The 22,268-nt window shown below is 36.7% G+C and overlaps 1 protein-coding gene and 1 pseudogene across 1 annotated transcript; both read left to right on the top strand.

The window, feature by feature from the left end:
- The first annotated feature begins 1,228 nt into the window (after window positions 1-1,228).
- Window positions 1,229-6,220, top strand: LOC115964615 (annotated as a pseudogene).
- A 3,862-nt stretch (window positions 6,221-10,082) lies between these two features.
- Window positions 10,083-15,638, top strand: LOC115963793 (ERAD-associated E3 ubiquitin-protein ligase component HRD3A-like). The gene is made up of 6 exons (XM_031082959.1): window positions 10,083-10,772; window positions 11,070-11,558; window positions 11,970-12,185; window positions 13,360-13,683; window positions 13,792-14,034; window positions 15,010-15,638. The coding sequence occupies exons 1-6, from the start codon at window positions 10,185-10,187 to the stop codon at window positions 15,229-15,231; spliced, it is 2,082 nt and encodes a 693-aa protein (XP_030938819.1). The 5' UTR covers window positions 10,083-10,184; the 3' UTR covers window positions 15,232-15,638.
- The last annotated feature ends 6,630 nt before the right edge of the window (window positions 15,639-22,268 follow it).

Genomic DNA, 22,268 nt, shown 5'->3' with positions numbered 1-22,268 from the left:
CCCCCCCCCCCCCCGGCACAAACACTACTCTATCTAACTCAACAAATCTCCAATTTCACAACTTGACCTCTCCTTACAGAATACGCAAATCTTCAATTTTGAATAAACCCATTTGTAATCTTTGATTGCATTGTAAACACCACACCCAAACTCTTAAACCACTGTTATTGTCGGTTCAAGCTCCTATCAACCTTCATGTTCTCTCACCAGTCACCACTTGCATCCCCAGCACAAGCCCATGTTGTTTGACCCATTGTCATCAACCTTGAGCTCCGACATAAGGACCATCAATGGGAGAGGCAATCATGGAACACACAAACCCTGAGTTGGTTGTTCACAACTTGATTCTGTACATGTAACCTATTTTCCAATCATTGAGTGCTAAATTGTTGATAGACTTTATAATCTTTTACTTTGAGAAAGAGACTCCCTAGAACAGGTCTCAATTGGAAAAAAGTGACTCTTTTAAAGTAGTTACAACCCATCCCACCTTTCAACTCATACATGCACTCAAACCTTAATCCCATCGCCATATCAACATTTCTCTCTAGCTAGCTCCGATCCATTCTAAAATATTATTGCATTACAATCAATCCCTAAGCCATTTATCCTTGAGAACCCATCCTACATCTCACCCACATTTCCACATTCAATTATAAACAAACCAAATAACCCTTGAAATCCTAACCCCTTAATCTTTTCATATTTAGCAAATAAGGTACTCAAAGTCAAATCTATGGCATAACAAACAAACACTCGCTTGTGGAATTTGGAGTTTTTGGCAAATGCTGCATTAGGATTCTTAAAATAGGCTCAATTTCCTTGAAAATTCAGTAGCGATACAAACTAGATAAACGAGTCCACGTGCAAAAGACAAAACTGTGCTCATCAAAAAAAAAAAAAAAAAAAAATGAAAGAAAGAAATAAAGACAAAACTGTGGGTTGTTCCAAGGTCTGCTGCTCAAATAAAAAAAAAAGTTGTTCCAATATCCTATCAACGAACGCGTTTGCTCCAACTTTTATTACAGAGAAGGTACCTGCATGGAACAGTCAAAAATCTACATCAGTGATTTTTTTTTTTTTTATGAATTACCTCAATAATTTTGATAACTACCATGTCACTTACGTGAAATAGATAAATCTCCGACATATTTTACCCATTCCCAGAAATCCTAAAATTTCTTCTCCTCTTCTTCTACTGCTCGAACATCATTGATCAATGAAAACAATGCCTATAGCAATCCAAAATCTCATACTCTCTCTCCTAATTTTCTCTCTCTATCCTCTCTCAGTCACCGCCCGCTCCTTCTTCATTCTCTCTGAAGACGATTTCAAAGACACCACCACATCCTCTTCTGATGACTACTCGGCCAAGTGGGACGAGTTCGACCCTGGCTCCTGGCGCTCAGTCTTCGAGCCTGACTCCAGCTACGCCAATCCTGTCTCTGTTTCGGAGCTCGATTCGATGTACACCTCTGGAGTCGCCAAGATGGTCTCGGCGGCGAGCTCGGGCAACGCGCCAGTGATGGAGGAGGCTGTGTCGGAGATCGATGCAGCCGCATCTGAGGGACATGCATGCGCACGCGATCGAGGTCGGTGCAAGGGTTTCTGTACGGGACGGGAATGATGGGAGAGAGGAACAAATACAAAAGCTTTACTGTTCCATCACTTCGCTGCCAATGGCGGTAACATGCAGTCCAAGATGGCCCTCGCTTATACCTACTAAGCGCCATGCTGTGAGTGAGCGTCGAGGGGTTTTTACCTTTTTTTGAAAATTTTCATTTGAAAAGTGAATTCATGTTCGCGAGTTAATTCCACTGATAAATCCTTTTATTTTTTAATGTGAGATATGAAATTCAAATTTTACCTACCAAAATTGATTAATGACTTGGTCTATTGAAAAAAAAAAAGAAAAAACTATAGTTTGAAATTCTATATCACATACACCTATCAAAATATTAGTAATAGTAATAATAAAGATCAGTTTGAAAAATAACAAGTTATTCATGTAATCGTGAAGCAACATCCAAATGTAAGAAAATCTACGACAAATTAGTGACGTATTCAATATATTATATGTATGGTTTTTGCACATTAAAACTTCAATTTGTTATTTTATTTTTAAAGGCATGATTCTACTTACTGATGTAAAAATATCTAGTTGTTACATCAAGTACAATTTATGTAGGTCTTTTTTTATATAATTAATTTAGAATCAAATTTATGTTACTTTGGTAAAGCAATAGTATAGATTTGTTTATTTAGCTTAACATGTACGTCCGCTTATTTATTATTCTTAACTAATCTATCGTTTTTTTTTTTTTTAAGTCTTCACTTTATATATATATAATTTATTTTTTAAAATAAAATATTTCAATAAAAAAATTTGTCCAAGCACACTATGATCGAACATTTGTGAACATGAATTGTTACAAGAACATAACTTAAAAACAATATCAAACTCTAGAATTTAACATGTATTGTGTAAAACAAGTTTTTACCTTTAATTATTTAGTTAGATTAATTTTGGGTTCTCTAAAGTTTAGTACATATGCCATTTAGTCCGCTAATTCCTTAGACCACGTAGCTAAACTAAAATTTGACACATTATTACTTTGCAGTGACTTAAGTTTATAATGTGTTGAAAATTGAGATACATGTTCAGAGCACAAAAAGCAAAAGAAGACTAAAGAAGAAGCAAAGTAGTTTTTTGTTTTGTGTTTTGTGTTTTTTTTTTTGTTTTTTTTTTATTTTTTTTATTTTTTTGAGAAACAAGGTAGTTTTATGTAAATGAGAAGCTTATGGCACTTATTGACATGACATCGTTTTGCAATCTCTTTAATACATGTTTTAGTGAAACACTGCCGTATCACCTAGATAGATTAGTTCCCATTTCTGTTATTAACTAAGTCCACGTATTAGCTTGTAATTAGTGGTTAGATTAAAATTGTTTTCCCACTTAATCAAGGAAGGAAGTTAGATTTTGCTTCTTTCTTTTCCATAATTCTATATATAAGGGATTAGATATTTTCTATCTATTCTTAGTTGCTTGTAATCACTTTTACTTGTGAACAAGAAAACTAAGTTCTATTTAGTTTTCTTCTTTTTTCGAAGCTTTGAGTTTTTACATAATAACTTTATGTTAAAATCCATTTTCTCTCTTCCTTGTGTGTATGTTTCTAAAAAATTAAAAAAAAAAAAAAAAAGAAGTTTATAATGACTAAAAAGCAATCACCTTAGACTTATGTCTAAAATTGCTTATGAGCTATAGTTAGGGTCCAACTGCGCATTTTGACCTTGATTTTGCTTTGTTTACAGATCTATGATAAAGCGGTTAAGTTCTATGCTGAATTAGCGGAAGCAGCTGAAAATAGTTTCCGGATATCGAAAGATTCATTAATGATTGAACAAGTGAGGATTAACAATGGAGCAGAAGAGAATGAGGATGCACTAAGGAAGCTCCGAGGGGAGGATGACGAGGAGTTCCAGATGTTAAAACATCAAGTAGTACTCAATGGGAATGCTGAAGCCATGTACAAGATTGGCTTCTTTTACTTCTTTGGTCTCAAAGGTTTAAGGTGCGACCATGCCAAAGCTATGTCATGGTTTCTCAAGGCTATGGAGGAGGGGGAGCCTAGGTCTATGGAACTACTAGGAGAGATGTATGCACGAGGTGCTGGGGTTGAGAGGAACTACACTAAAGCACTTGAATGCCTTACCCTTGCCTCCAAACAACAACTTTTCTTAGCTTTTAATAGGTTGGGCTATTTGTATGTCAAAGGCTATGGAGTAGACACAAAGAATTACACCAAAGTAATGGCCCATTTGGATGGAGGGAGAGTGGAGGGGAGTAGAATAATATTGGTTAAAACTAAGCTAATTTTGTGCTAAATCTAATCTATTCTTTCTCCCTTCCCCTCAATCCAAACGGACCATAAGAGTTATTCATAGCTCTACTACACAAAAGTTAAAACATTTCCTTGATCCTCACTTGAATAATACTTGCAAGTTGTAACATGTGGTGTCTATAGTTTGAAACAATTTATATTTTCAGTTTTTTTTTTTTTTTTTTTTTGAAAATGGGGTTGTTTAAATTTTTTTATTTCAAAAAAAGAACTACATGTTTAACAAAGTTGTAATTTGAAAAAATGTGATTCAAAACTGTTTTACGTACAAGCTAGACAGTTTTTTGCCACCACTCGTTATATTAATCATTTTTATTACGGGCAATAGAGTACTTTGCAAAGGCCGCTAATTTGCATGATCCTCACGGCCACTATAACCTAGGAGTAATGTATCTAAAAGGGATTGGGGTAAAGAAGGATGTGAAGATAGCATTTAAATATTTTATAGCGGCTGCTAATACGGGTCAACCAGAGGTAATCTACCAGTTAGCAAAGATGTTTCATACGGGCGAGGGGCTTTTTAAGAAGAACCTTCCTATGGTAAATTAAATTTGATCACATTCTTTTATCGTCATTTGTTTGTTTTTTTATGTTTCACATACTTTATATTTCTAATGTACTAAGATATCTGTCTTCCTGTTGATTTTTCTTTTTCTTTTTGACAGTTATCTCTTAAAAGTTTAGTGATTTTCTTGGTCAGTACTCTTAGAACTTAGAAAAATAGCATTTATGATATTATAGTTTAAAAGAAGTTATAACTTATAAGCCAGTTTTAGTTCAAATAGCACCTCCTCTCGTTATAAGAGCAAGGAGAAGATAAGATTGTGAATTCATATAACTTCTCGATCAATTACTAATTTCTCAAGGAAATTATCCTTATGAATTTCTCTCCATATATACTACCTAATTATAAGGATGATTTCCTTGAGAAATTAGTATATCCCTACCACGTTTAGAATTTTATTCAAGTTACGTGTTGGAAAATATCATCAACAACAACCAAAAAAAAAATCAAGGAGAGCTAGCACATTGCCCGGGTGTGCTGTTGATTGCCCATGGAAAGTAATTGGGTCCTGATTTCGAAAACTTAAGATAAACATGGCAGAATTAATTGGGCCAATGTGAAACCAACTCAAAAATAAGTACTACAAATTATCACTAGCATTTGCATTTATATTTAGAATTATTAAAAATATTTAAAAATAAACAGAAATACATAGAAAGATATAATTCAAATTAAAGAAATTCATTTAAAATAATAGTAGCTTATCGATTCAAGTTAAAGAAATGACAAAAAAAAAGAAAAGATAAAGATCTTTAATAATATTATTAGTAGAAATAGTTAAAAATTACTTGCTAATTAAGAAGGTGATAGAGTGTTTGTATAGGATAGAATAGAGAAAATGAATAGATGAAATTAACCTTGATTATTATTTATTTTTTTGAGAGGGTATCAACCTATAATATCCACTTTTAATGATACCCTTTATCATCAGATCAAGACATCAATCAACTTTTTGTGTAGGCGGAGATTGAACCCCAAATCTCTTATTCAACCATTAGAGACTTTACCAGTTGAGCTAACTGAAACCTACAATGTTGATTATTTAATTTGTTAAGAATCAACAACCAAACCAAAAGTTTGGGACTTAAGGCTTTGTTGTTGTAGCTGTTCTTTTTGACAAGTTATTTAATGGCAAGATAGTAAATGCGTTTGACCAATTAATTTAATTAACAACTACTTTGTCTCCCCAAGGAAAAATTTTTACATTCGATCGCCAATGGATTTGGATTTATCAAAGCACTTTCCTTTCCCCCCCCCCCCCCCCCCCCCCCCCCAAATGATCAAAATTTTTTACAATCCTTTTGAGAGTTAGATATTTGAATTGCATGTAAATTCCTAGCAGCTATCTTGAATCTTATTGAGTTGCCCTAACTCTGATTTATCTACCAATCAATGATTGAGCTTTATATGATTTTAGGCAATTAGATTCTACAAATCTGTTGCAGAACGTGGACCATGGAGTTTGTTATCAAGATGGGCACTTGAATCATATTTAAAAGGTGATGTGGGCACTGCGCTCTTCTTGTATTCAAAGATGCATGGCTGAGCTAGGTTATGAGGTTGCACAGAGCAATGCTGCATGGATACTCGACATGTATATGGGAAACGAAGCATGTGCATGGGAGAATATGGATTGTGCACAGATGCAGAAAGGCATCAACGTGCACATTCTTTGTGGTGGCAAGCTTCCGAGCAGGGTAATCAATATGCTGCTGTGCTGATTGAGAACCCAAACCATATTCCTGTTTAGCCTTATTGACATTTTAGGAAAGTGAGAAACCACGATTTGAATAAAGCGAATGAAGTAAACAATCAGCTGGTAAACTATAGCTTCTATAGTCTATACTTTACATGTAGAAAAATGATATGTTTGGTGCATTTTGCAAACTCTGTCCTAATTAATTAATCAAAGTTTGTAAATGATCCAGCTGTTTGAATTTTACTTTTTTTTGGGGGGCAAAAACCAAAAAAATAAAATTTATAATTTTATGCTTGTGGCAAATTAAATGTTTAGATTTCCTCCATTTTTTTGTCAGATATGAGATATGTTGCATTTATTTGATTTCTTGTGATTTACTTGGGTTTCTTAAGATTATTAGATCTTTTTAAAGGTCATGCATCTTGCATTTGGATTAATATTGATGGATATTGGTGGTTTTTTTTTTGGTTACTATTAATTTGATAATTACAATATGAGAGAAAAATATTTGAATCTTGAATGTCTTTGCTAAAAACACTAAAAAATGATAATTAATTGAATTACGAGACTCTTGGTGAAATTAATGGATTTAAATTGAATGAGAATTTTTTTAATCATTTTTATTTTGAAAAATTGGCAGGGATCTATGGCAAACATCCACCATCTCATGGAACATACACACCCCGAGTTTGCATTTGGATTAATATTGATGGATATTGGTGGTTTTTTTTTTTTTTATTGTTAATTTGATAATTGCAATATAAGAAATGAAGATTTGAATCCTAAATGTTTTCACTGAAAACACAAAAAATTTATAATTAATTGAGTTACGAGACTCTTGGTGAAATTAATAAATTTAAATTGAATGAGATTTTTTCCAATCATTTTTATTTTGAAAACTTGGCAGGGATCTATGGCAAACATCCACCATCTTAGGTGGTTTTATATTATATATATTATTTATTCTAGTAGGGAAAAAAATGTACGCACACGTACATATATAAAACTTATATATTTCATACTTTTGAATTTGTCACTATGAAGTCACACTTTTATAAGTGTCAAATAAAACCTCACTCTTTATTTAGATGGTTAGATTTTCTTTAATATAGTCTAACCAGATCAACACAAAATAAAATTGCAAATCAACATGCTTTTTACTTGATAGAAATATGAACGCAACCAAATTTTTTTCCCGAAACAGAGAGAGAGAACTTGACATTTATAAGGGAAATCATGTAAGTAGTAGTACCTTGTGAAAGTATGATGTTTAATTTGTTATAATGATAATTTTTTTTTTTTGGTTAAATTGGTTCTAAAGTTTTAGAGTGTGTCAAATAATTACTCTATTTTCTCAATTTTTTTTTCCTATTTTCTTTTAAAATTTGGTCACAAGAGCTTTAAAAAGTTTGATCAAAAAACAACTCTATACGCTATCATTTGTTCTTCTTCATCTTTCAGTTTTATGTTACTGTATTGGTTTTTATCCACCCAAAAAAAAATCCTATTTTGATTTTGCATTTTTTTTCCATTTAATAGATAGATTGAAATTCCAATAAAATGATAATATATATTTTAGAATTTCCTCTTTCATTCTTATAACCATCATTATAAAGGATAATCCCATAAAAGGGGTAAACTTTAGCTACAACATAATTTGAAAGAAATTCCTTCAAACAACTTAGGTGGCATATTATAAAATAACAGGTGTCCTAATCAAGTGTCAACTTAACAAAACCCTTTCCAACTTAACATTGTTAAGCTTCCCCTCAACCTTTCTCTCTCTCTTCGTGGGTTCCCCCACCCCTACCATGTGTTCGCCTCTCTCTCTCTCTCTCTCTCTCTCTCTCTCTCGGGTGCATGAAAACTTATTGAATCACATTCTACAATTTTTGAGTTGTGATTGAATCCCAATAAGTTTTTCTTTCTCCCACACTTGCCACCCCCGCGCGCACATAAACACTACTCTATCTAACTCATCAAAATCTGCAATTTCACAACTTGACCTCTCCTTACAAGATACCCAAATCTTCAATTTTGAATAAACCCACTTGTAATCTTTGATTGCATTGTAAACACCACACCCAAACTCTTAAACCACCATTATTGTCGGCTCAAGCTCCTATCAAACGTCACTTTCTTTTACCGCTTGCATCCCCACCAAAAGCCCATGTCAATCAACCCATTGTCATCAACCTTGAGCTCCAACATAAGGACCACCAATGGAGATGCAATCATGGAACATATAAACCCCAAGTTGGTTGTTCACAACTTGGTTCTATACCAATTGTAACCTATTTTCCAATCATTGAGTGAAACTACTAAATTGTTGATAGACTTGATATTCTTATGCTTTGAGAAAGAGACCCCCCTGGAAGAGGTCTTAATTGAAAAAAAGGTGACTCTCTTAAAGTATAGTTACAACCCATTCCATCTCTCAACTCATCCATGCACTCAAACCTTAATCCCATCAACCATATCAACATTTCTCACTCCATTCCAAAATCTTATTGTATTACAATCAATCCCTAAGCCATTTATCCTTGAGAACCCATCCCACATCTCACCCACACTTCCACATTCAATTATAAACAAATCAAATAACCCTTGAAATCCTATCCCCTTAACCTTTTTATTCAAGATTCCACTTGAATTTTTGAAAGAACACTCACTGATTATTGTGTTCCTAACACTTAGCCTTGACGCCTCTTTCTATCTCAACACTTTCCCAAATTTGTATTATCTCTCTCTCTCTCTCCTAACTCATCCCCATTGTCACGCCAAACTCTCATCACATAGAATCCCATCCCTATTGACCCTTTCTCAATGGCTTCTCAATCTATCTAAAGAAAAGAAAAAAAAAAAATTCTCATTGAAACGGTGAGCTTTGTGCGTTCTCAGTACATTATAAGTTCTCGATCTTATCTTTTTGGTTAAGTCTCTATATAATTTTTTTTTTCTTTTTTTGAAAAACAAACACACCAAAATAGATTAAACTATGTTTTAATAAAAGTCATTTTATTACTCTACAAAGTACAAACAAAACAAAAACTCATTTTTATATATTGTAATAATAATAATAAGATAAGGAATTGAAATTATGGCTTCCAATTCCAACTCGCAATTTCTAATTCGAGAATTGTTTAACTGTGGTGCTTAGGGCTGTCCACGGGTCGGTTCGGGTCGGGTTTGTGCCCAACCCGGAACCGACCCGCCGGAATCGGGTGGGGGAAAAATCCACCCGCCGCCGACCCGCTGAGTAATCGGGTCGGGCGGTTCAGATTATGAACGGATGGCGGGCGGGTCGGTCGGAGTCGTAGATCTGAGAAGACGGCGAGAAAACGGTGAAAAAAACACAGATCCGGCGAAGAAACCCAGATTCCGGCGATAATTTTCCAGATTCCGGCGATATATCCCTTAGATCCGGCGATAATCTAACTGGATTTGATGAGATTTCGCAAGATCCGGTCAAAATCTCACTGGATCTAAGGGAAATGTCGCCGAAATCTGGGTTTTTCGCCGGATTCTGGAAAATTCTCACCGGAAACTGGAAATTCTTGCCGGGATCTGGAAATTTTGGCCGGAATCTGGAAATCTTTCGGTCGGTTTGGATTTTTCGGGTTTTAGGGGAGGAAAACCGAAACCGATCCGCCGGAATCGGTTTCTGGTGGTGAAGATCCGCCGCCGACCCGCCGGAGCAGTCGGGTCGGCCGGATTCGGGTCGGTTCCGGTCGGTTTTTCGGGTGGATCGGGTTACCGGATGAATCTGGACAGCCCTAGTGGTGCTCACAAGATCGTGTTGCGTTAGTGTATGCTAACATGGCAAGATCTGATTGGCCAGGTGACAACCATTGACGTGGCATTCAAACCCAAAATGTTCATTTCATAATCCCAAAATTACCCTTCCCAAACGAACAAGTTTTACAAAATTCAACAATCTCTCTCTGCTTCTTCATCTTCTTCTTCTTTCTCTTTCTTCTGCATCAACAATCAATATCATCGACCAATCAAAACGATGCGTATCGCAACCAAAAACCTCATACTGTCTCTCCTAATTCTCTCTCTCTACCCTCTCTCACTCACCGCTCGCCCTTTCGTCTTCATTCTCTCCCAAGACGATCTCAAAGACGCCACTTCATCCACCTCCGACGACTCGCCCCCCGATCCCACCACTCCCCATGACTCGTCCGAGTGGGACGAGTTCGGCTCCGAGTCCGACTCGCCTCACAAGTCCGAGGACGAGCTCGACCCTGGCTCCTGGCGCCCGATCTTCGAACCTGACTCCTCCTCCTCCTCCTCCTCGGCCCCACCCGATCCAGTCCCCGCCTCGGAGTCCTATTCGCTTTACTTCTCGGGAGTCTCGAATATGGTATCGGCGGCGAGTTCGGGCGACGCGCGGGTGATGGAGGAGGCGGTGGCGGAGATCGAAGCGGCATCGAATGAGGGATACGCGCATGCGAGGTCGGTGCTAGGGTTTCTGTCCGGAATGGGAATGATGAGAGAGAGGAACAAAGCCAAAGCATTTCTTTTCCACCATTTCGCGGCCGCGGGCGGTAACATGCAGTCCAAAATGGCCCTTGCTTATACCTACTCGCGCCAGGATGTGAGTGCTTCTCTGCTCTCCATATTGATTTAGTTAGTTGGTTTGTTAGTTAGTCCCTATAGAAATGATTAATTTCGGGCTTAATTACAATGTTGGTAAGTTCAAAGTGATGACTTTAAACTTCAGGACCAAAATTGATCATTTTTAGTATTTTAAGGACTAAAAGCGATCATTTTAAGTTTGTTTTGGATTAAAAGTGATAACTTTCAACTTTAGGACTAAAATTGAGCTGAAGTTTAGGGACAATATCCATCCAATAATGTATTTTGAGCTTGATTTTGCTTTGTTTGTTTGCAGATGCATGATAAAGCCGTTAAGCTCTATGCCGAGTTAGCAGAGGTAGCTGTAAATAGTTTCCTGATATCAAAAGATTCACCGGTGATTGAACCGGTGAGGATTCACAGTGGAGCAGAAGAGAATAAGGAGGCATTGAGGAAGTCCCGAGGGGAGGATGATGAGGACTTTCAGATTTTGGAATATCAGGCACTCAAAGGGAATGCTGGAGCCATGTACAAGATTGGCCTCTTTTACTACTTTGGCCTAAGAGGTTTGAGGCGTGATCATGCCAAAGCTATGTCATGGTTTCTCAAGGCTGTGGAGAAGGGGGAGCCTAGGTCTATGGAACTTCTCGGAGAGATATATGCACGAGGAGCTGGGGTTGAGAGGAACTACACTAAAGCGCTTGAGTGCCTTACTCTTGCTGCAAAACAACAACTGTTTTCGGCTTTTAATGGGATGGGTTATTTGTATGTCAAGGGCTTTGGAGTAGACAAGAATTACACCAAAGTAAGATTTATCATATATATATATATATATATATATATTTTGTAGCTTGCATTTAAATCACAACCACACCCTGCACCCTGTAGAATACTGCAGTTGGTGGAGGTGCCGTTAATAAAATTTATTCATAGCTCTCAAAGGTTAAAGAATTCCTTAATTGATACTCACTTGAAGAATAACTCGTGCCTGTTTGGTATCAACTTATTTTTCAGTTTTTTGAAAATGGTTTGTTTGAAAAAGGTGTATCTAGAAGAAAGCTAAGCGTAGAAAAGTTGTACTTTGAAATAGTGCAGTTTGATACTGCTCTTCCTAATGTTCTTTGCCCTCGCTTGTTGTGTTCAAGCTGTTTATGGTCTATTGATATGTTAATATGAGAATATATGCATCATACTAATCAAATTGTTCTCATTACAGGCAAAAGAGTACTTTGAGAAGGCTGCTAATAACGATGATGCTGGAGGCCACTATAACCTAGGAGTAATGCATCTAAAAGGGATTGGGGTAAAGAAGGATGTGAAGATAGCATGTAAATATTTTATACTGGCTGCTAATGCGGGTCAACCAAAGGCATTCTACCAGCTAGCAAAGATGTTCCATACGGGTGTGGGGCTTAAGAAGAACCTTCCAATGGTAAATTCAGATTGATTATGTTCTGTTATCTTTGGTTTTTTGCCTTTATGTTTACAAAATTAATATTTGATAAACATTGCAACTTAGCCTTTTGTCTTCATGTTTCTTTTCCTTTTTTAAATTCATTTGACAATTATCTCTTACAGTTAGGTGATTTTCCTGCTCAGTGCTTTGGCTAACCTCATGACTTGTTAAGATTAGCTGTTTCTTATTTCATGATCAAATTAATATTATTTATGATATTCGAATTTAGAAGAAACCATAAGTCAACGAGCTATAGCTCAAATAGCAATAGCACCTCCTTTCATTGTAAGATCAAGGTGGAGGGTGAAATCAGGATTCAAGCCTCACTGAGGCCATTTGTAACTTATTGATTAAAAAATAAAAAAAGAAGAAGAGAATTTAGAAGGAGCCATAACTTTGAACAAAGCTTAAGGTACTACATATCAGTACTTGCATATTTATTTAAAATTATTTTTAAGAAGCCTGATTTATATATTTATTTCAGGATGTTTATAATATTTCTGCAGTTAATCGTTTTCAAAAATAATTTTCTTTGTTTAATGGTAAAACATGAGAATATCAAAGATGGATAAGTGCAAATACAAAGGAAGATACGATTCGGAATGAAGAAATTTACTTAATAGGGGTAGCCCCTATCAATGAAAAGATGAGGAAGAGTCACTTGAGATGGTTTGGTCATGTACAAATGAGAGTGATTAATGCACTGGTCTCGAGATAAGGGAATGAGAAAAGGTAGAGGATGACCTAAAATAATATTAGTAGAAATAGTAAAAAATGACATGTCAATTAGGGAGGTGATGGAGAGTTTGACTCTGTATAGGATTTACGTGTTACCAAGATTATTCTGTTTTGGGAATTGGGACTAAGACTTGGTTGTTGTTGTTATTTAATGGCAAGATAGTAAATTCTCTTGACCAATTAATCTAACAACTACTTTGTCCCCCCAAGGAAAAAATTTTACATTCACCAATGGATTTGGGCTTATTAAAGCAATTTTTTCCCCAAGAAGATCAAAACTTTTTGTAAACCCTTTGGGAGTTTAGAACTAAAAGATTGATTTGCAAGTAAATTCCTAGTAGTTATCGTGAATCTTATTTGTCCCAATTTGATTTATCAATCAATCAATAATTTGAGCTTTATATGATTTCAGGCTACTGCATTATACAAATTAGTAGCAGAGCGTGGACCATGGAGTTCGTTATCTAGATGGGCACTTGAATCATACTTAAAAGGTGATGTGGGCAAGGCGTTCTTCTTGTATTCAAGGATGGCTGAGCTAGGCTATGAGGTGGCACAGAGCAATGCTGCATGGATACTTGACAAATATGGGGAGCGAAGCATGTGCATGGGAGAATCTGAATTTTGCACGGATGCAGAAAGGCATCAACGTGCACATTCTCTGTGGTGGCAAGCTTCTGAGCAGGGTAACGAACATGCTGCTTTGCTGATTGGGGATGCATATTACTATGGTCGGGTATGTCTCAAAGTGAAATAGTTCATTGGGTGCTCAAGTTTCAAGAGATTTAGGTCCAACAGTTTGGTCTCACGCAATGAGTTCCTTAATCTTCTTATCTTTTCTTAGGGTACTGAGAGAGACTATCATCGTGCAGCAGAAGCTTACATGCATGCCAAATCCCAATCTAATGCACAAGCCATGTTTAACCTTGGCTACATGCATGAGCATGGCCAGGGACTCCCATTTGATCTCCATCTTGCCAAGCGATACTATGATCAAGCCCTAGAGATTGATCCTGCTGCAAAATTGCCTGTCACACTTGCCCTTACAAGCTTGTGGATACGAAAGAACCATGCTGATGGTTTCCTGGTGAGTATCCTGGTCTGATTTACTGGCTCGCCTTCTTGCAATTCTAATACTATTATAATTTTAGACAATCAAGTGTGGCAAATGCCTTCTCTATGAAACAGTTGCACCTTGCTGGTTTTCAATTCATTACCTGTAAAAAAATTTTAATTATTTTCAGTGTTAGACATTTTTTCTGATTTTAGTTCCCACATGAATAGGACTAAGACTGACATTTTCAACCCCAACTCCTCCAACACTTACTGGTAGGAATATAAATTTACAGTACTTCACACACACACACACACACACACACACACACACAACACACACACACACACACAAAAAAAAAAAAAAAACCCAATAGGTTTGAGAACCTTCCTTTGAATGGTGAAAAAAAAAAGGTGCTGCATCCCAATATGAGATGTTTGGTACCTAAAAATTTTAGCATAAAATTATATGAATATGTTGAACATTTTCTATATACTTATTTTTTGGAATTTTAAATTACTACTAAGTTGCAATATTCTAGTAAAACTGAAATATATATTATGGGTGAGGGTAATGGGAGCCCTCTGATAGAGGAAGGAACGTGAGAGTTTGGTACAAGGTACAGTTCTGTTTAGCAGGTGCCCTATTTCAGAAGTTTGGCCCTTGTTGCCTGTTTCAGATGTATAATTAATAAGTGGAGAATTTCATCTCCATAAATTGTTAGGCACCATTTAAGTTAATATACCCAATTTTCTTACCAGATACTTTTCCTCGAGGAATGCAAATAGAGGAGAAAAATGTGGAAAAATCTCTTGGTTGTTACCTTAACCCTAAGAGCTTGAAAATGTTGAAGACTCAAAAAAAAAAAAAAAAATGGTTCTCAAATTTTTTTTTTTTTTTTTTGGATAAATTGAATTTCTCTATTGTGCTTGATCTTGTTGATTACAAAAGTTCATGGAAAAAAATCTTCTGATACTGAATTAATGGCTTAGTTTTATGTGTATTTAGGTCCATTTGATTGATTCTTTGCCTGAACTCTACCCAAAAGTAGAAGTTTGGGTGGAGGATGTGCTTTTCGAGGAAGGAAATGCAACCATACTCACTCTTTTCGCTTGTCTCCTCACTGTCCTTTATCTACGCGAGCGGAATCGTAGGCATGCCGTTCCTGCAGCTGGCGAAGTGGCTGTGCCACACAACCCTATCGAACATGCTGCACCTGTACCCAATTAATTCATGTCACTGGTGGCCTACAGAAACTACATGGCTATTTTATTCTCTCTGAGAAAAGGAAGATTTTTTCTACCATATGATGTACAGTTACATGTTTTAGGGCACATTGTAGCATAGTCTTAAGTGAAGTGGAAATAAATTCACATGAAAAATCATGTATTTTACATAGATTTATTACATGCCCACTTTAGTTGCGGAAGGTGTAACTCCCAAGTTTAACCCCTTTTTGTTTTTTTTTTTTTTTTTGTTGAAATTATTCGTACCAAAGAAGGATGGCAGAAGGTACACTTATTGTCCTTAACATCATGAAGTGGTAATTCTTTTGGGGATTATTACGTGTCAGATTTGTAAGATTCAAGCATAGAACTCAGTTTTGAATTTTAATACTCAAATGACGATTTTGAAAATTTTCTCTTGTTCCCCCACCACCTAAAAGAAATTTGGCAAGGCAATTTTCCTTTGTGATATACTGCCATGGTGGAAGTTGTTTATAAGTTGTTTATTTCATGTGAGTGTGATCCATGTGGAAGTCAACATCCATATGCACAATATACCCTTGGTATGACCTGCATTGCCCTCCTAGAGTGGCAAATAGTGAATAAACTTGATAGCAGAGCATTTGCACCAGTTCGTCTAAAATTTTCTGTCTATTTTAGCATAACAACTTATTTTTTCTATTTTATACAGTCATTTTTACAAAACATTTATATCAATTCATTTATTATACACTCTTTTATTTAATTTTTTTTTTATCTTTTTATTATTATTATTTTATTAAAATATCTCTCAAACTCACGTTTCTTCTCTCACTCTCTCATCCCAAACGGCAAAACCCTTCTCTCAAACTCTTCACCTCTCTCTCATCCCAAGCTCCTCACAAAACTCTCTGCCTCTCTATCATCAAAATCTTCTCAGCTGCTTATCTTAGACCCCTTATCTTTCTCTCAGATTTCTCTCATGGCAATGGCTATGGAGACTAGTCCATATTCATCAGCGACATCATGCATAAGGACTATGATGATTTGGGTTTGGGTTGATGGTTTTTCATTAATGGTTTATTTTGGGTTTTTCATTTGATATGTTGGAGTTGATTTTCCATTAATTTCATGTTTGATTTCCACTGATTTTTGGTTTGATTTTTGTTGAATTTGGCTTTGATTTTCTATTGAATTTGTGGTTGGATTTTTATGTGTTGTATGGTTGCGGTGGTTGGGTGGTGATGGGTTGCGATGGTTGAGTGGTGGTGGGTAGACGGTTGATCGACTACGCAAATGAAGAGAAAGAGAGTGTGAGAAGAAGAAGAGAGAAGAAGGGAGAGAGAGAGGGCCTGACTGTGAGAGAGAATAAAATATAATAAAATAATGATTTGCAAAGTTACAGTCAATAACCGTGTATATATGCTCAGTTACTGTAGCAAGTTTGGATTTTACCCAATAATACATTGTCTGATGCGTGTGAGTTGTAGGCTATGTTGTGTAAATTTTTGCACTTTTTCCATTTTGCACTCATTGATGTGAGTGCTCTTACTTGCATACATTTTCTAGGATGGCAATATTTGACAAGACTTGTGAACTCAAACTTGAGACAAACATAATATAGAATTAGCATTTTAGTGTTTAGCATTAATGTAAATAAGTTTGTCAACACGAATAGATATGAATAATAAATGGGTCTAATTTAGGTTGATACGTATAACCCGTAATAACCTATTTGACCCAAATTACTAAACTAAATTTTATCAATTTGCCCTTTCTAACCAGGTATAGAATCCTCTCTCTCTCTCTCTCTCTCTCTCTCTCTCTCTCTCTCTCTCAATGCCTAGTCCCATCCAACCTAAATTGTTTGACCTAACTTTCTAAAGGCGAATTTTATGAATTTTTCCTTTCTAGCCTCAGGTATATAAACCTCTTTTTCTCTCACACGGCTATTTTCCCCTCTAGCACCCTTACAATCGACACCCAGCCCACTTAACTCCTCTCCTTACCTTCTTGTTGCCACCAGCCACTGTCACAATCATTAGCCCATAGCCTAAAACCCGCTATTGTTGCTACAAACCATCATTACAATCACAAGTCATTGTGTTAAGAACTTAATTCTCTTGCATAGGTAGTGGTGGAGCCAAGAATTTGTCTTTGGGGGGGCCAAGTATAAAATGAGACTACAAATTTTCCCTTTGTATATATTTTATCTATATTATGTATAATGAGAAGCGCTATGTTTATAACATTTTCAAAATAAATCTTAAGAGGCGATATTGCGAAAGTATAGTAAAATGTTTAGAACGTAGCATTTTTCTATATAGAATATTCTAAAATAGAATTATAAATAAAATACTACAATTATTGAAAATATAAAAGAATATAATCCAATAAGAAAAATAACCAATCATATGCTTTTGTCAAATTAATAATAATGTATTATATTTATATGCTATTTAATATATTATATTTATCATTGTAATGGTGGTAGGCCTTGTTTGTAATGTTGGGCTGCTTCCTACTACACTAGGCCCAAGTTTTCTGGATAAGGGAGTTGGGACCGATCCAACTGAAACCTACCTTGGTCCAACTTGTGCACAAACTACATCACGTCTGCCAGGCTTTGGTTACATGCCCATAGCAAGCAGAGCCGCTATAAAGAAGTTATGGTACGCAGATATAATACGGATAACACAAGAAAATATAGTCAATACTTTTAACTATAATAAATAAAAGTGAGCAACTAAAAGCTCTTCGTACATAGAATAAGCTAAGTGAAGGATAAACAAAGTTAGTAAAATCAAAGTGTTAGTCTGCCATGCCAAGTAATACACGGGATTAAAACCAAGAAAGGGACCACCGTTCTCTTAACACGAGTAATCTCAGAGAAGAGATTAATTGTTTTGAGAGAACAGGCCTAAATGGTCTATGCCCAAATACAGATCTTTTGCCTTTTATAGAGAGAAAGGCTATTAAGGGAGAGAGGAAATCAACTTATTGGTGCATGCTTGCCGTTCTAAACTCTCTGTTATTCTTTTCCTCTCCTTCCTACTTCTTAGTTTTCTTTTTCTTTGGTTTTACTTCCTTTCCTTCTCAGTGTTTACTTTTGGGTTGTGTTTTTCTCTAGAAATTCCTATTACTGTGATTTTTCGAATCCCCCCTTCTCAGTGCACAGCAAGGGGTCCTTTATAGAGCCTACCGTGACTAGTATTTACTATTTTAGCCCTTAACTGCTTTTACCTGGTGTGGGTGTCCTTACCGACCACTTACTGGTCGTCAGTAGTTCAGCCACCACCACTTACCTGTGCTGGCTGTATCGCTCCCCTCTGCCAGACAAAGAAGGTTATTTTGTTTGTTTGCTTGCTGTGGCTTTTCTACTCCTTACAGTGTGTGTGGTTTCTCTCTCTATCCCTCATGGCATGCACTTGGTGCTTCCAACTCATCCTTGCTTCTTTTGGGTGGCATGTTATCCCAGCAGGACATTTCCCCCAAAAGAGCCTGAGTAAGAACCCCAGAATAGGTTTTTTTTTCCTCTCCCCACCGCCAGACCATACCCTCTGACCCATGGCCCACCACTTCCTATATTGGCTGGGTACAGACTAGTGGTGCCTAGGTCTTGCGCGTGCTTCACCTTCTTCACCCGCCGTTCATGCATTTGCCGTGTTCTAGAGATTGGTCTGTATATTCTGCCATGCACTTTTGGCTTCTTATGGTGTGGGTTGTTTTCCAATCTGCCGTTCTTTTTGACTTGCTTCTTTTAGGGATTGGGCCTTGTTGGATCATAGGCCTTCCTTCCCCCGGCCTATTCTGTGTTCACTCCATGGCCTTGTTAGCATTTTCCTGCCATACCACTTTGCTATTTTTGCCGCGATGTTGTTTGACTCAATCTTGCTAGGCCTCTTTGGGCCTGCTGTTTATTTCCTTCCCAGTGACTCGGTGTGTTCATTGGGCCTTTTCTTACACTATTTGCGAGCTCCTGTATCCCATTTCCCTCTTGGGCATCCTTGGCCCATTTGCTTTCTTTGGGCTTCCTCGGCCCTTTTCCAATCTTGCTTTCCCATAGGCCTTTGCTAACTCTCTTGGGCTTCCTTGGCCCAATTATTTTATACTTCATCCTTGGGGCTGATGGGTCTTCCATTAGCCCCTTACTTTCTTTACTTGCATTACTTTGGGCCTGCTGTGGCCCATTCTTGCTTTTCTACATATTGCCCATGGGTTTGCTTCCTCTCTCTTTCCAAGTCCATTCAGGCCTGTTTGCTTCTTCAGGACCCACTTTATGAGCCCTTGAGCCATTCACTCCTGCCAATTGGGCTCAATGGCTTTTCTTGCTTTACTAACTTTAGTCTGCCCATGTTGCTAGGCCTTTTCTCTTACTGGGCTTGTCAAAAATGAGCCTTAACAATCATAAATCAAAATAGTATAGTTTTAATTTATTAAAAAATAAAGAATACAAGAACTAGAAAAGGAAAGTGGGAGCTAATTTACTTTCTGGTTGTAATTGTTTTGTATCCCATCCCTCTGTTGTTACCCCTTTTTTCTTGTCTAATTCCTTGGGTTGTCTCAAAACAGGGCTTGCCCAAGTGTATCCATTGACAGTATTTCCTAATTAATATTAACTATCCTTTTTACCAAAAAAAGAGAAGGAAAGCCACAAACCTGGGGACTTGGGGAAGAAATGAGAACATTTTTTTTTTTCTTTTGAGGTGTAATGTTTTTAAACCCTACATGTGGTGATCTCTTGGAATTAGAGCAAATATTAAAATATTTTTAGACTTAAAAATTTGTAAAGTACAAAAGGATTTAGAAAACAAGTTAGACCAAAGACCAAAGAAGAAAATTTTTAAAATTTTTCCAGATACAAAACTAAGACAAGAAACAGTCAAGCTCATAAGAAAGGTCCTGTGAATTCATAAAAATTTTGGAGGGGCCAAGGTCCCCTTCGGTTTCAACATGGCTCCACCACTCATAGGCATGTGTGAATATTAAGGTTTTGTGCCACTTGTGGGCTAAGATTATGTGTAAAGAATTAGTTATAGTTTTCCAATGTAAGCATGTGTTAAAACAATTAAGTATGTGTGGGATTGAAGATAGATAGTAGGATATTAGTCTAGTGCCAGCTGGCCAGTTAGATAGATACATTGACAAGCCAATCTTGGCCTTTGTATTATAATAAGCCCTAATATAAAAGGCTGCCACTCATTGTAATCATGCATTGTAAAATGTTAAGCAAATTCTAGTTTCCCATACCTATCCTTTCTCTCTAGACTCTTTTCTTACTTAAAAGGCTTGAATACCTAGAATTAGCCACCCAAATAATCCAATCTACACTAATCAGTTCTTAACAAGTAGCATAAGAGCAGTTCAATCTTAGCATAACTAAAAGAACTCGAGTTGAGATTGGATCCTGAACTAACAAATGAGGCACTAAATAAGCTAACTAAGGCTAAATAAAAGGCAACATGTGCCTCAGATGCTTAACTTGCAAGATCCTACAGCAATAAATGCAACATTGATCAATTTGCCTAAGCCCATCAAACTTGAATTTCCAAGATTTAAGAGTGAAAACCCTTCTTTGTTGGGTGTATAGGGCATATCACTTCCCTAATTTCTACAATATAGTATTTGACAATGCTCCAATATTCTTGATAGAAGAAGGCAGGAATATTGTCAAGCACAGGAGCTTTGTTGGCCCCAAGCTAAAACACAGTAGATTCAAACTCTTCCCTATTGACTTCTCTCTCCAGGAGTATTCTTTGGTGATGGTCCAATTTAGGGATAGGGAGAAAATGGAGCTCTTTGAGGATGTCCTAGAATCTATTAGGTTGGTTTGCTTCATATAGTTACTTGAAATATCTTCCAAACTCAGCCTCAATTTCTTCCAATTTATCGGTAGTATTGCCTTCAGTTGTTTTCGGTTGAAGTATTTTGTATCTGGCTCTACTTTACTTTACCACAGTCTGAATATACTTAAGTGTTTCTATCACCAAATATGACCCAATCACTTCCAGCCTTTTGAGCCCGAAGTATTTCCCTTTTGTAGTAAAGACTCGACTTCTTTTCTAACCCTCCTCCAATGACAAATATCCTCCGATGTTTTGATGGAGAATATACTGAAGTTCCTGGTGTTTCACACTCCACTTTGCCAAAGACCGTTCTGTTCCATAATCTAAATTCCTTTTTCTTTTTCTTTTTTTTTTCATTGATAAGCTTGCATATAAGCCTATAAGCTCTGGATCCACTTGAATTAAGACTCCAAGCATGCTGGGCAACTTCTATGCAATTGGGGTGGAGTAACCACATTTTTTCAAAACTGAAAGGTCTTCTAAATGCTTGTTGCATTTCCAAGTCAAGAACAACGGGTCCATGATACAATCTCAGAATTGGTAGATTCTTTAGAGCATAAAACGAATATGAATTGACCCAATCCACACTAGCAAAAGCTCTATCCAACCTTTTCATGACAAAATCTTCTCCATCTCTCTTGTTCATCCATGTAAATCTCTAACCCTTGGTTGAGAGGTTCTAACTCTGAGATAAGATCTTGTAATTTTTCAGCTCCAATAATTTTCCCCTTGTTGGAAGATAATTTTCCATTGTCTAAAATGATTTGGTTGAAATCTCCAATGCATGGTCCATTAGGATGGGAGGTAGACAATTGTCTTAGCATGTTCCAAACATCATTCCTCTTTGAATGATCTGGCTGTCCATATACAAAGGTAATAGTAAGTGTTACCTTAATTGTCCACCAAATCAGTATCCACTATGTGTTTGGAGTTGTACTTGATTTGCATTCTTTGTTTTGGATTCATCTAAGTAAAAGACCGTCCGTAAGCCTCTCCCTGGGAAATTCCCAACCTTCTATAAATCCACACTGAACCAAAATTCCATCATTTATCCTTTGCTAATCGAGTCTCCATAAAAAAGATTAGATCGAGTTTGAACTCAAGGACCTTTTTTTAACATTGACGAATTACAGAGGATTTGCCCAGCCCTCTACAGTTCTAGCAACAAATCCTTATGGCCCTTGGGGAAGCTGTTGAGGGCCAGCTTCCCAATGCC

Source organism: Quercus lobata, chromosome 10 (genome assembly GCF_001633185.2).
Source record: "Quercus lobata isolate SW786 chromosome 10, ValleyOak3.0 Primary Assembly, whole genome shotgun sequence".
In the NCBI taxonomy this organism is placed as follows: Eukaryota; Viridiplantae; Streptophyta; class Magnoliopsida; order Fagales; family Fagaceae; genus Quercus; species Quercus lobata.
The sequence above is the reverse complement of the archived record's forward strand: the minus strand, read 5'-3'. Positions and strand labels throughout refer to the sequence as shown.